The 15,193-nt window shown below is 41.8% G+C and overlaps 1 protein-coding gene across 5 annotated transcripts in view; it reads right to left on the bottom strand.

Annotated features, from left to right (window-relative positions):
* Nucleotides 1–13,997: 13,997 nt before the first annotated feature.
* Nucleotides 13,998–15,193, bottom strand: part of LRRFIP2 (LRR binding FLII interacting protein 2) — a 55,438-nt gene continuing 54,242 nt past the window's right edge. For 3 of the 5 annotated variants that reach the window (XM_082045320.1, XM_082045322.1, XM_082045321.1), the window contains one exon: nucleotides 13,998–14,885. In XM_082045320.1, coding sequence (XP_081901446.1) covers nucleotides 14,775–14,885 — 111 coding nt within the window. In that variant the 3' untranslated portion in view covers nucleotides 13,998–14,774. The remainder of the gene's footprint in view (nucleotides 14,886–15,193) is intronic. The other 2 variants (XM_082045323.1, XM_082045324.1) reach the window with 2 other exon arrangements.

The raw sequence follows: 15,193 nt of genomic DNA, 5'->3' as shown, positions 1-15,193 counted from the left end.
TTGAGCTCATGCACGTGGGCAGGAAGGAAGAGAAGAAATAGAAGGAGGGGAGTCAGAAACATCAGCCATTTCTGTCTTCAAGTACGATTGTAAATATAGGAACAAAAGAAGCACATTTCCAGAGAGAGCATACAGTCTTTCAAAACTTTCTGAATCTTCAGGTTTGTTACACCCACAGCAAAAGCCTGGACCTCCTCTTAAAAATATTAACAGACTATGTTTTGCAGTTTCAATCTGCTTTTTTGGTGAAAGCACCCTGTTCACAGAATCACAGAATGTTTGGGATTGGAAGGGACCTCAAAAGATCATCTAGTCCAATCCCCCTGCTGGAGCAGGAACACCCAGATGAGGTTGCCCAGGAAGGTGTCCAGGCGGGTTTTGAATGTCTCCAGAGAAGAAGACTCCACAACCTCCCTGGGCAGCCTGTTCCAGTGCTGTTACCCTCACCATGAACAAGTTTCTTCTCAAATTTAAATGGAACCTCCTCTGTCCCAGTTTATACCCATTGCCCCTTGTCTTATCATTGGTTGTCACCGAGAAGAGCCTGACTCCATCCTTGTGACACTCACCCTTTATATATTTATAAACATTAATGAAGTCACCCCTCAGTCTCCTCCTCTCCAAACTAAAGAGACCCAGCTCCTTCAGCCTTTCCTCATAAGGGAGATGCTCCACTCCCTTAATCATCTTTGTTGCCCTGCGCTGGACTCTCTCCAGCAGTTCCCTGTCCTTCTGGAACTGAGGGGCCCAGAACTGGGCACAATATTCCAGATGCAGTCTCACCATGGCATTAGCATTCCTCAATCCACCAGCAACCAAACCCAGATCACTAAGCCTCTGTTATGTTTAACTAAAATACATTTTCCTTTTGCATTGCTAGTGTATTTTTAGTCCAGAGTACTATCAGGGATCGTGTCACTGCATAAAGTTTCAAGAATCTCCAGACAGGAGAGACTGTGTTGGGAGCTGCAGCAGCCTGCTTGGTAAACAGGGTATTTCATTAATTACCTGTATTTCTGTAACCCAAATTTTCCCTCTCCTAAGTACAGACCTTAATTTGCAGTGCACTGGTACAGCACAGCATTTACTCTTTGTTGTCCTGATGATTCATCGCCCCTAGACGGACCTGTAAGTCACTTATGCCAAGACACTGCAAGGTTTCTAATTGTATCATCGTGTTCTAACTCTTCTTGAGAGAACTTTTAACATCTGTTTTGAATATACTCCAGTTCCTAGTAGGTACAGAGCACCCCTGCTCACCTTCATGTAAGCTTGCAAAATAAATGCCTGCAAATTCATTTATGCAAGCAAAACCACACAGAATGTGCATGTGGGTCTACAAAAGCTATGAAAAGTTAGGAATACTTCCACCCCAGGTCTGGCTATCCTGCTTCTGCTGCCCTCCAATTCTTGTGCAAAGAATCCTTTTCCTTCGGAAAGCTTTGGGAAAGGCCAGTGGCTGAGATCTGACACACTTTTTTGGACAAGCTCAAGTGCAGAGTACCAGCCAGACAGCACTTCCACTCTGAAGATGCTTTCTGAAACAAAAGTCTGTCAGGAACAAAAAACCCTTCTTCAGCAATCGGTCTTCCAGCCTAGCTCATCATAGTGAAATACCAGGTCAGAAAGTGAGGGGCTGCCGAGATTCAGAAGGAAACTGAGACACCGTGGATTCCACAGAATAAAATCTCTTAGTATGAAAACAGCATGAACCTGCTCTATTTTGATACATTGTGGATGGTACTGAAAACAGTATGTATGATCACAAGTTGAAACCATAGAAGTCTAACTGTAGACTCCTAATTCCACATTGAAAACAGACTCTAGATATGGCTCATTCATCAAGCGGGTAAATAACCTCTGTTTTGCACCAGGAGGTGCTAGTCCATCACAATCCATTACGAGAGGCACTCAGGCTCTGTAAGGTATCATTTAACATGTTGTTTATTAGACCTAACACTATAAGGAGAGAGTATTATGGATAATCTTACATCCCTTGAGAAGGTGGTAACCATGGGTGCTGTAGATTTGAACAGGCCTCTGATCCACACACAAAATGCTGGACAGACCCTGTCAATAGGAGAGATTTTGGTCATTTGAGCTAGCTTATAAGTTTCTTACAAGAAAACATCTCTGTTCATAAAGGATGTTCACAGGAGAACTTCTTGCTGTACTTTTAGATAAAAGCAAAGCCACACTGGTGGCATAACCACAGCTACCAAGCAGGAGCTGCCTGCAGGCTTTTCTGTTAACAGAGAGCTGTCTGAGCTGATCCTGCAGCCAGGGAAGCTCTGCAGCACACAGAGCCTGGGGGCCACTTTTTGTACGTGCAGCACAGCACAGACCTGCGCAGGTCACACTGACTTCACAATGTACAGCAGTGTCTGGTCAGGATCATGACATTCCACCCCTTGGTCCAGACGCGTTTTAACTTTCTCAGACATATTAGAGATTGTATTAAGAACGTACAGGCTTCTCAAGCCTTAAGTACGAGGCATAACAGAGCAGACAATGATCTGTTCAGGATCCCTAGCTCCTCAAATACAGCATGTTCCGCAAGGCTCACAATACACGCTCCCAAACCACCAGTGATCCTCCTGACATAGCAAAAAGCCTGCAGCTATGCCATTAGCAAGCCCTTCATAAGGTGTACATACACAGGGCAGTGGAGTTAAGGTTGCTCAGGCCATATTCATTATAGCAGCACCTGTCACTCATGTGCTACAAGTGACTGCCTTTGTTGACATACAAGGAAACAAAAAGATATTCATTATCCACAACTCTACTGCCCTAAAGACCTCAGACTATTCTCACAAAAAACCAAAAACAAACAACAAAAAACCCCAACAAACCAAAAAAAAACCAAAAAAAACCCCAAAACCCCCACAACCATGACACAAATGATGAGACAACCTCACTGAATAAATATAAACCCTGATGTTGAAGAAACATCACAACCATTAAAAGGAACTGCTCAGGAGTAAAATCATTTTCAAAATCTTGTAAACAGTTAATGGTGCAAGAAATTCATTAAACTCTCAAGAGCTATCCTGGAAGGACCAAGCAGCTCTAACTACTGTTAACTTCAGACACCTGAGTTAAGAGAAGTTTTTCCCCAAATCCCCTAGGCATGTTTCAGGAAATTCCGTGCTTTATATGTATTTTAGTGCTCTCCCTTGGGAGGCCAGCAAGCTCAGCTAGCAGGACGTCCCCAGTACCTCACACCCAGGACAGTCAAGAATATTTCCCCAAGCTGGACAATAAAACACTTGTGGAAGACACCATGAAACAACACCCTCATTCAGATTTTCCCTCTGCACCTCCAGGCAGAGCAGCCCTTGGAGGTCCAGCTCTTCCTTCTCTTCCCAAACCTTGACAAAAGCCCTAGAGAAAACAGAAACACCAAGCAATTTTAGGACTGTATAAATGTAGGAGTAGTTACATTTATACAGTCCTAAACTTAGATTCGGGCCTTTGAAGGCAACCATGAAGCTGATGTGGCCCCCAGTGAAAATGAGTTTGACACCCCTGGTATAAACAGAGGAAATGTGAAAGATCTTTGCCAACAGGTAAGAGACTGAAGTAGACAGTAACAGGAGACAGAAACTGATTGCTCCCTAGACTCTTCTGTACTAATATCAGAAATTCTTGGAAAAGAGAGAGCTTGTTTTCTGTATTTAGGTATTCCCCCAGTTCACACACCAGACACTGAAAGAACACTCCTGGTTCTCCATTAGATGAAACAAAGACATCTACCTTTCAATACATGGCTCTTTAGAGCTCAAAGAAAGAAGAGAGCTCTGCCCACCTTTTGGAGCTGTTGCTCCTTGGTGTCTCAGAAGTTTACTCCACACCTCGAGTAAGCCCTAATGGAAACATCTCACAGACAGCCACCAGATGGCTCAAAAGCTCCCCTTGTTCAGAGAGCTTTAGTGCTCACTATGTCATTAGTCGCTGAGGATAATTCAAGCAAGTAGGGCTCTTTGAAAGACAATGTCTATAGCTGGGCTGGACATGAACTCGCTCCCTGCTGTATCTCTTGAATTCAAGAAAATGTAAGTATTTAATTTCATCCTCCTCACAGTTTAATTAGCAATGAAAACAAAATAACAACAAAGCAACCATTCCCTGGCACACGGAACTACTATTTATTCCAGTTCTCTCACATTATTTCCCCTGCCTTTCCCTTATCCTCACCACATCCTGAAACACAGCCTCAATGCAGCATTAGGTCATTTTTAAGCAACTGTAGCTATTACGTGCTTCAAATAATTCATAGCATACTTTCAATGACTTTTCACAAACTACACTGCAAATGCGCCAGTGGAGTGGAGAATTTTTCTCTGTGCATAATCTAAACAAGTGTGATTGACAAGTGAGGCTGCCTTTCTTGCAACTGGGGTGCCTGTTTTACAGCTAGGGATGCAGTTCTCTTTTTCACAAGTCAGTGTTCCAGGAAACTTCAGTCACAGGCTCTTCTAAAAGCTCCATCAGCTTTGCAAGCGTATTATACTGAAGACACAGAAATTTTATTTTATTGAAGTGATGCCTTATGCTGCACTTGATGTCTGAAGCTTTTTTGTCATGACCGGTTACAGTGTGCATTTAAAGTTTTATTAGCTACAGTGCAAAATCCCTCAGAACAGGGTAAACTGTACATTTGGAAGTATGAACAATATTCAGGAAGTTTAGCTAATGAAGTATCAGGCTGAAAAAGATTCCTTCCCTTCACAATTCTATTTCACTAGAAAATGGTATAGTGAAATGAGTTTAAACTTTGAGGTTTCATATTTTTAAATACAGAGTTTCTGAATAAATACTCGAGTGAGAGAAGAGGAACAACTTCAAATAAACAATTTTGTGGATCTTCTATCAAGTCCTAACCCAATGTAAGTAATGTAAGTAAAACATTCCATATGATAATTGCAGTCTCAAAACCAGTATATGAAGAAAAGTGTCTAGCTAGATACTTCAAGCTACATTGATCTGGTTTATGCAGGATATAAGAACTCAAAATAGCTTTCCTAAGAGCTTTGGTATATAAGACTTGTATTTAAGGGGCTTCCACAGGATGAGGTTTTGATGTACTTCTGGATACGCCTCATATCCTACTCTTCACTGATACACGCTTTAACTCTCCCAGGAGAGAGACAAGTAGTGTATAAAACATCATGCAGTATGAAATTGAATATACATACATATATATTCCTGCTTCCACTACATCCCAGAGGTAGCTGCAACTCTACAGAGACAAATGTGGGCCAAAAACCCTCATCACTTGACATTTTCTAGTTTAAATTCATAAACTGCTCTATTGAAAACTAAAACATACATTTTATTCTTTGTTTCTGATGCTTGCAGATGCTCCACAGCTCAAGTTGTGACAAAGAACAAGGTTTTGTAGGAGGACCAGCTGGAAGAGTGTCCTGGTTTTGTTAAAAACAAGTTTCTCTTTCAGTGAATTTTGCCTGTCAGCTAAAGCCTTCATATTAACTACATTTTCCTGGAGAACCAGACACATGTTTTGGTAAACCTAGCAATGGAATGCAAACTTATTGATAAGCATGGATGGACATCTTGCGAGAGGGGCGACAAGAAACAAGTGACTAAGAAACTGACCAACTGTGTATAACATTCCATTCACGTGAATACTTCATATAAAAGTGGGAGATCACAAGGATCTCGTCCCTTTTTTCCCTTCTACTTATGGCCGACCTTAGGAGAGGACCTTGCGAGTCGTCCCTGAGAACTGAGGCCTAGTGAGAGACTGAATCCAGCTCCGCTTGGTTGCAGAGTCTAATCCAGGACTTTGGTGGCCAGCTCTGCAGTTGCTGAGACTTTCAAGATTGGTTTTGTATATTTTGTATTATTTTCTCTATTCTTATTAGTAGCATTAGTAAAACATCTTTAATTTTTCCAACTCTCTTCTCTCTGTTCTTCTTTCCCTCCCGATCGCCTGTCCTGAGTGGGAAGGGGGGAGAGGGAGGGGCAAAAAGGGGAAGTGGGGGGGAGAGGGGGTTAACAATACATCTGCCAGGGTTTGATTGTCACCCCGCAATCTTAACCCTCGACAAAGAGACTAGCTGGAAGGAGCCTCAGTGACACAAATGGAATTCAAAATGCCCATATTGAAATTAGGTCAGAGCAAAATTTGTAACAAGACTGATCAACTCCTGGATGCATTACCAAACTACAAACAGAACTGTCTTATAGCCAGTTCACATACCACAATCAACTTACAACTGGCTGGATGTATCTGTTTAGCTTCAGACCCTGTGATAGTTGCTTATTTTAAGAAAGCATACTGAGTGTCCCCCTTTTCAGTTTTTAAGCCATGCAGTGTTTCCCTAACTTTAAAACCAATAGTTTTAGAGGTATCATAAAATGAAGTCACAGTAACATATGTGCTTTAGCAAATGCTTCAACAGCTGACAAATTCCACAGTGATCAAATCAATATATCATACTGATACAGAAGAGGTTTAACTTAGTATAACGAAATCTGAACTGCTTTGGACTCCTAGTTCCCTAGGTCTGCCTTCAGAATATAGTTGTGCTGCTACTTCACAACTGAGCACAGAATCTGCAAGAAGGCAGTTACTTCCCCTTCCAGTGACCCCAAGAACTATCCAGAAAGCCTACAAACTCCCTGGGATAAATAGGTCCACTGAGCCCAGGAAGGGCTCAACCAACAATTAAACTGGAAGAGCAGGGAAGGCCCCACACAACATTCGTACCTTATCACAAATTATACTAACCTCCAGAAACCTTAACACCTCCAACAACTTGGATTTGTCTGCTCAAAGGTCTTGAGTTCTCCTCCAAAACCAAATGTTCTTTGTTAGGTCACGTTTTGCCTGCTAAAACACCCCTTCATAACAGTACACAACACAAAAAAAAAAAGCAATGCCCTCTCCCTTTGGAGTTTGAACTTACCTACCATCATCTACTTGGATGAAATAATACTGTGTCCAGTTCTGGGCCGCTCAGTTCAAGAAGGACAGGGAACTGCTGGAGAGAGTCCAGCAAAGAGCCACAAAGATGATTAAGGGAGTGGAGCATCTACCTTATGAAGAAAGGCTGGGGGAGCTGGGTCTCTTTAGTTTGGAGGAGACTGAGGGGTGACCTCATTAATGTTGATAAATATGTAAAGGGTGAGTGTCACGAGGATGGAGCCAGGCTCTTCTTGGTGACAACCAATGGTAGGACAAGGGGCAATAGATACAAACTGAAATACAGGAGGTTCTACTTAAATATGAGAAGAAACTTCTTCACAGTGAGGGTGCCAGAGCACTGGAACAGGCTGCCCAGGGAGGTTGTGGAGTCTCCTACTCTGGAGACATTCAAAACCTGCCTGAACACCTTCCTGTGTAACCTCATCTGGGTGTTCCTGCTCCGGCAGGGGGATTGGACTGGATGATCTTTCGAGGTCCCTTGCAATCCCTAACATTCTGTGATTCTGTGAAAGTTACTTTCAGCACACTGGAAGAAATCCCTCTGAAGGGTAGGGCTAAATTTTCCCAGAGGCACTCCAAAAAACATGGAAGGATGAACTGATTTTTATTGAGTAAGACTTAGTCTGGGGCTCCATCACCTAAGGCAGAGAAATGTATGATAAATATACTGAAATTTGCTAGAGGTCATCAGGCAGTTTCTAGAGAAAAACCAGCCTTGCTTTCTTGGCAGCTCTGGGCACACCAATACAGAAGTGAGAGGCAGCAGCACACTCAGGTTCAGAAGCCTTCCTATGTTTCAGGCAGGCTTCATACAAAGCTAGCTTTTAGGCACAGAACACAGTCACTGCAGGCTGCAGGGGTGCTAAGGTGACAAAAAGCAGCTGGAGGGAAGAGCTCACCCTGCTTACATCCTTCTGATGCTACAGAAGGGGATAGCAACATCAAGTCCCACTCCCCACTGGAACTCATGACCTCTGGCTTTCCTTGCAAAGTCTTCACTTGTGCTAGCCCTGTTCTGGAAGCTTCTCCAGCACCTTCCAGCCTTCCCTCCTGATACTGCTCCCTCCTTACTCAACAGCCTTTTATGCACAACTTTCCTCAGGTCAGGCATGTCACCTAAACTCAGCTGAGCACCTGCAGAATCTACCTGCCTCAACACCAGCTCCAGTTCTCTCATGCTCTCATTTTGTTGAGAAATACTGGGATTTGTGTTTCCAACATTATGTTCTTCTGGACTTACTCCTGTTTGGAAAAGGCTCGTGTTGAATGAGGTGTCTCTGGAAGGGCAAAACTCTGTGCTCAAAATGCATGAACCCCCATTTCTGAATAGCACTGCCTGATGGACACACTTCTGTGGAACACATTGTCAGACAGCCCAAACTCTTCTCTTGAACTAATAGTCTCCAAATCTGGCACTATGTTAACAAGGAGAGGGAAAGGAATAAAAATTTTCAACTCCAACTCAGAACAAGGAGTCCTACTGATCTACAGATGAGCAACCCAGGAAAGATTTGCTTATCTTCTAAATCCATCAGCCAGACCAACTGCAGGGTTTTCTAAAATGATTTGCAAGACTCAGTGTGTGATCACCAAGGTAACATCTGGGGAATACACTCTATCCTGAAATAGATTACAATTTAGGTATTTTTCTTAAACAAAAATATGAGTCCTGGCAGCAGGACTCCAGGAAATCTGAGATGCAGCTCATACCTATTTTTCTAGTTAAATTTTTCAAATATTGGGTTTTGAAAAAGTGTCTCATCATAAACACTAACAGGTCACAGAAAAGGAGGCTTCTCTAGTCAGCTATTGAATATAGATAAGGCCACTAGGAGGCAGTGATGTAAGAAGCAGATCTTTCAAATTTCTCCATTCTCATGTATTATCTCACCTTTGCTACAAAGGAGTATTCATGATGTAGATATAGGCGCACAGTCCTCCTTGCTTCAGGAGGGAAAAATGCCCAACGGATTTCCTTACTACACTCTGGTTCAACTTCCTTTATGGCATCAGTGCTGGCAGATTCACAGCAGTCCTCTGAAATGAAGCCAGCTGGCTTACTGTCATCTGTTGTGGCCTTCATTTCACTCATGGGGATTTCTTCAAGTTCCACAATATGCTGTGGAACTCCCCTGGGGAGGGAAAAAATACGTCACTTCTAGGACAAGCACTGATTTCCGTTGCATTACACTTCCTCAGCCCCCCCCACCCCTTCACTGTAAGAGAACTGTAAGAGAAGTGACAAAGTGACAAGAAAAATTAATCAGAGCTACTTACATGCAATACTCTTGTCCAGTGACAACACTGAAGGAAACATTCCCACATTTCTGCCAACAAGAAGTGTTTCACTGTGATTAAGCAGCCGAAAAAAGACTGACAGTCCCCAGGAGACCAAGGCTTCAGATGACTAGCAGTACAGTAGAGAAACCCAAATTCTGCCATGCTTAGAGCCAGCCCTCTTCTTCACCTCCACAGGCAAATTGTGTGGATGTCTGCAGGAAGAAAGCAATGGAGGTACTTGGAGGCGAAACCTCAGAAACCAGAAGCCTCCCTGGCAGACAGAAGTAAAGGTCCAGGTCAAAGATGGGAAGGTGGGATCCCACCACATGACAAACCCCTTGACCTTTCTGGCCCAACATCTAACTACAGTAATTTCCAAGCAACTTCTGATACACGGGAGTCCATACAAGGCTGACACACTTGTCTAATGGAGGGACAGTGAAAACCATGCTGTTGCTGCTATATTCAGCTACACATTTACATGTCTCACAATTATGAGAAAACGGAACTCTATGTAAATCAGGTCCCACAGACTGTCCATTAAAAGGAGAGCACCTAAAAAAAAAAAAGAACGTATTAATGACTAGAACCATGGGAAACCCAACAAGACTTCTGCTGTGTAGCTAATTGACTTGTCAGGCATCACTGAGGTTCAGGGAAAGACCTCAGGATTATCTGGAGCCAATTCTGACAACCTCCATTACTGGAAGACAAAGACAGAGTTCAAAATACTTCAGGAGGTGCCTGCACTTGCTGTGGTTGAAGCAGTGTTTGTAAATAAAAGATCTGAAACTTGAAACATTAAAACACAGAAAAGCATCTCAGGCTTCTCTCACTTTGAGCTTCTCCTCCTGCAAAACCAGGGCTAGAGCTCTGTTGTTGGCTTGGATGATCTTCAGTCACACAGGCCTGCTGGCTGCAGGAGAACCGTCTGTCCTTACACATGTGAAATTAAGAAGAACAAGCGCAGGACAAGCTGTGACACAGGCAACTAAAGCATCTTACTTGACCCATTGGCACTCTTAGATGAGGACTCAAACTTTCCACAGCCCTGTCCATTTCTTGCTCCTCTCCTTTATTCATTCTTTCAAGTTGGCCTGACTCCTTCTAGATGACTTTCACAAGGACTTGGCCATCTCCTACCTGCACAGAGCCCACACTCCCCCTCGCCCCTCCAATGGCCAGCAACCGCCATGGCTCGTGTCACCCCCTCACCTGTGAGACTGTGTGTGGGGGTTTGTATTGTTGGTGTTTCTCAACCAGACTGGCCTCACCTGTGTAGCTTTTGGGGACAGAGGGGTCAATCAACAGTTAACAGACTCCTGGTTGTCAGCAGGAAGCGTGGGGTGAAGATCTCCTTCTGGCACACAAGATGAGGCCATGGAGATTCACTGTCTCAGTGGAGTTTGGTGTGACAAGCCGTGAGTGCATCAGGCACCCCAGAGGCTGCTTTTTGACATGCAACACCCCACAAAAGACAAATCAGGAAGATGTAGTTTCTCTTTACCTTTTTGGTGCTGCTCTCTGTCCTCTAACAAACTCACACCAAACCTTTCCACTAGGCCCCAATAACCCCCCATGAAATAAACACCCCCCTCCCCCCCAACTTGAGGGAAGAATGAACTGTGCTGGGTGTGAAAAACCACACCCTCACCAAAAATACTGGCATTATGCCCTGTCACAATTATCCTTATGCCCACTTACTACTAAAACTTTGCACCTTTTTGTGGGCAGCATTCAAGAGGCCCTAAAAGCCACCTCTGTCCCCTTGCAAGTTTCTCTATAATTATCCGATTAATATAATTAAATATAACTTAAATTTTTTTTCTCAACCAAACCTTAGTTAGTCTGACTGAAAACAGCCTTCCCTATAAGCTTTCTGTAATTATGGCTAATGCTTGTTTTTCCATTTGGCCAACAAGCAATTTGTGGTCTCCAGCAATGGTGGAAAGGTCTTGCCTGTCACAGATACACTGGTTGCAACTAAAATGAACTGTGCTTTGATTCGAAAGAAGAGCTTTCTCCATCGCTATCAGTCCCTGTTACTTACACTTTTTTCAAGCCTATACTTGCATCAAAATAACATCTTTTCTCCCTTTTTTTTTCCTCTTTCCTTATTACAGCTTTTCATGGTACCTCCCAGGTCATCCCAGTGATCTCAGAAACACTTTGAGATATTTATCTAGATAACTCTTTGCCTGTAAATGTCTAATTCTGGTCCACACATACTTGTGAGAGCAGAAATTGGATGCTTTTCTTGAGCCAGTGAACAAGCCCTAAGTCTAGGTCTCACTGAAGGGATGACAGAGGTTAATGTGGGATCTCTGGAACGTGCAGTCAGGCCACATGATGCTGAAATGGAAGAAGACAGTGGTCTGGTTGAAGTGGCTGATGTTCAGGAGGACACAGCGATGCCTGTGGGGCAGCTGCCTTAGACACTTGTATCCTGAGACAGTGCCTCATCAGTAAGTCTCATTTTTCCTGAGGTCATGCAATGCTATCTATTTATTTCATGGCATGGCCCTGAAACTGAGGAGTTTTCTGATCTCTTTGGACTTTAGTGAGATCATGCTGGTCTAAATATCTATTTGGAGGTTCTCCTTTTGTGGAGAATAGAAAGATGAACTCTAGACATCACCCTAGTAAAGGTAAACACAATGTAATATTCTATAGCTCTACAGAGTTGTTAGAGATGAAAAACTTTTGAAACACTTTCCTCCATCTTCCCCAGTATTACAGAAAAATGATAATGAAAAAAACAAACCAGTCTTACTGGAAAGCTTTGGAAAACACTCTGCATTTCCAGTGTTAAAGCAGAACATGTGAATTGGGCCATCCCATCTGCTGTGCGTGTTTTGCCTAAGCGATACAACAAAACATACTTGGTTTTCGTTTTCATACTGCAGAAAGACACCACAGAACACATTGACAGAGAAATGGAGAATGATGACATGAGAAAGGAAGCTGACTGCTGCCTGCACCCCTAGAAGAATAATTATTGACTTGACCAGTCAAGTGGAGGAAATTAGTCCAAGAGGAAATTAGTCATCAGGCACATGCAAGTAAACAAGCATTTTGCTTCAAGACTTTTTTATTCCACCAACTACATATGATTGCTTAGACTGCTAAGGTGGGGGAAAAAAATAAATAAAAAGTTTAAAAGGTGGCCAATAAGCCCACTGTGCTGCTAGGTGAGCTTTCAGAAAAGTTTGTTAAATGTCAAGGGCCAAGTTTTGAACAAGCAGCTACTAAGCAGCATGAGTTGTACTGAAGGATCATTTTTAAAACTTCAGTGTACCTTGTTAGCAGACAGACTTTTTATACATTCTAAGTAGTTTGCAACATTAAGTTGCATCGTGGCTAACAGCACCATAAAAATCACAGCTGGAAAAACAGTCACTCTGTAATTTTCAAACAAACGTCAGATACAATATAGCCATTAGAAAAATTCCGTTGAGTTGCACAATTCTGAAATAGTTTTATAAGGAAAACTTAAAAATAGGACAGGCTTGATAATACTGATGCTTTTATTTACTGATTTTGCTTTTTATTTTTGTTTCTGACCTACCTATATGAAAGCAGTTTACAAGAATCAGGTAAAACATTATTCTTACTTCTGGTAAGAGTTGTTTTGGAAGAAAGTGAAAGACTTGAAATTAATCCCTCCTAGGACTGTTCCCCCTTAGTTCTTTTAAATGCCTTAAAGAGTCACAATGGATCACATAATCCAGTATCATACAGTCTAAATGTTGGGTATCTTATGTTCTGGGTATTTTGTTGAATTTGTTTTGATTTTCTCACAGCAAGAAATGGAGAAGCTCTACAACTGAAGTGGCTACACTATCAGAAATCTGCAACATACAACTTTTGAAAAAACTACTAAAAAAATCTTAATCTTTAGAAAGGATGCACTGATGCTTTACCTGTGCTCTAGAAGAAATTTTGCAGTAGGCTGGTACTTGAGTTAGTAGCTCCTTATCTGACTGTCACAGTTTAATATCATAATTACAGTTTTCTCTGTGCCATAAAATGTCCAGGTTCAATGGGGTGGTTTAGAGGAAATTAATTAGAAGAAGATGTGCTCCCCACCATACGCCAAATAAGGTTTTAGCAGAGTTTTGTATGTGTGAACACTCAAAACCCCCAAAATATCCCTTTATCTTCAGAATACAGACCATTAAAAACAACTAATCGAGACCCTGATAGTATCTTCTGAAAAAGTACACACAGGAACAATCGCAACAGGAAAGCATCTGCTACAGGTCCAAAAGGATGATTCCTCTCAGGCCAAATGTTGGGCTCCTGCTGGCCTCAAGTTAAGTCCAACACAGGGGTGACACCACTTCAAATACTTCAGAATTGCCAATACAGGTGCTACTCATTTCCCACTGGTGATGTGCCAGCTTGAAAAGAGTGGAAGTTCTTACTAGCATTCACTGTCCATAAAGAATAGGCTACAGAGAAAATCCCCAGCATTCCAGAAAACACCTTCTTCCCTGTACTGCCCCCATCCTCCACAGCAGTACAGCCTAAAAGTAGCAGACCAGGCTAAAAAGTCAAAAAACAAAACAAAAAACAAACCAACCAACCATAACAAATTCAAAATTTCAAAGCCAAAGAGATACTTTTCAAGAATATGAAGATCGGAGTTAACTACTCCGCAAAGGTTTTCCTCTGTCCTGTTGTCATCTCAGTATTTAAAAGAAAACACAAAACATCTGGTTTCAGTCAGTCAAGTGTCCATTTAATAAATTCCTTAGCCACATTTCCCACCCCTTCCTCCCACCCTAAAATTTCAATTCACACATAAGCAGCAGATGACATAATTTCATGGTGTACAACATAATTCTTTAAATCTGCACTCTTAATACTAAGAGTATCAGGACTAGTTTTTGACAAAATTACCTAGGAACTCAGATGTGCTCATGCAAAAAAGCAGATTTTTATATACAGTCCCTATTCTTTTCTTATAAATTTAAATATTTTACAAAAATGCATTTTCAAAATGTATAAAGTTTAGTGAATACCCCAAATGTATCTTAAAATAAAATGTTATCTGATTTCAAAGGTTATTTCAACAATGAAGTCTAGAATTGCACCAGATAAAAGGCACTTGTGCTGTGTGATGTCTTGAGCAAATATGTTAGTCTATAATACAGTAAAACAGTGTCGTCTTGAATTCATGCAGCTGTCTCCAAGCATCAAGCATCATTAAAGCAGCCCAAAGAGATCGTGAGTAAACTTGATTCCACAGTCGTAAAAACATTTGCTACCGCTAAGTTGAACATACAGCGTTGTGCTCCAGCTCTGACTCTAGAATCAAAGGCTACAGAAAAATTGCTGTCATTCATGTGGGAATTCAAACTACATTTCATTCTCTCATAAGTTACAAAAAGAAGTATGCCATTTAATTACGAAACCAAACCAGCAATGAACAACTCAGTGTTCAAATAGTTTGTGCCAATGAAAGTCTGTATCCAAAAAACAAGCTAAGGGCTAGTTATTCAAGGAGCAGTGCATCATATTTTTGATTTCCACTTCACTGCTGAGATAAAAGCGCAGTCCTATTTGCCTTCATCTTCTCCAGCCTTTTCATTAAGTGGCTATTGGTCATCTCCATCTCTTCTATCTTATCCAGTGCTGTTCTTAACTACAAAATAAAAGCAAAAGTTATGATCACTTTAACCAGACTTTCTACTGTTCTTAAACTTTGACAGAGGAAATTAAATCAGGAATACAAGTATCATATGCTTTGTAAGAGTACCACGTAAGTTAAGACACAACTCTTTCATGATTGCAGTCAGATGAAGTGGAAGTCAACTATTAAAAAGATAATTAGGAAGCAACTGAAACATGAAACGTACTCCTTCCGAAAGAGGTAGGTGCTAGCAACTTCCTATTACACACTATTTAAAGGTACAGCCCTCTCCACAATGGTTACTTGCTGATGGATATATA

Source organism: Streptopelia decaocto (assembly GCF_964273445.1).
Source record: "Streptopelia decaocto genome assembly, chromosome: 2".
NCBI lineage: Eukaryota > Metazoa > Chordata > Aves > Columbiformes > Columbidae > Streptopelia > Streptopelia decaocto.
Note: the sequence above shows the minus strand (reverse complement) of the source record. Positions and strands in the feature narration are given on the sequence as shown.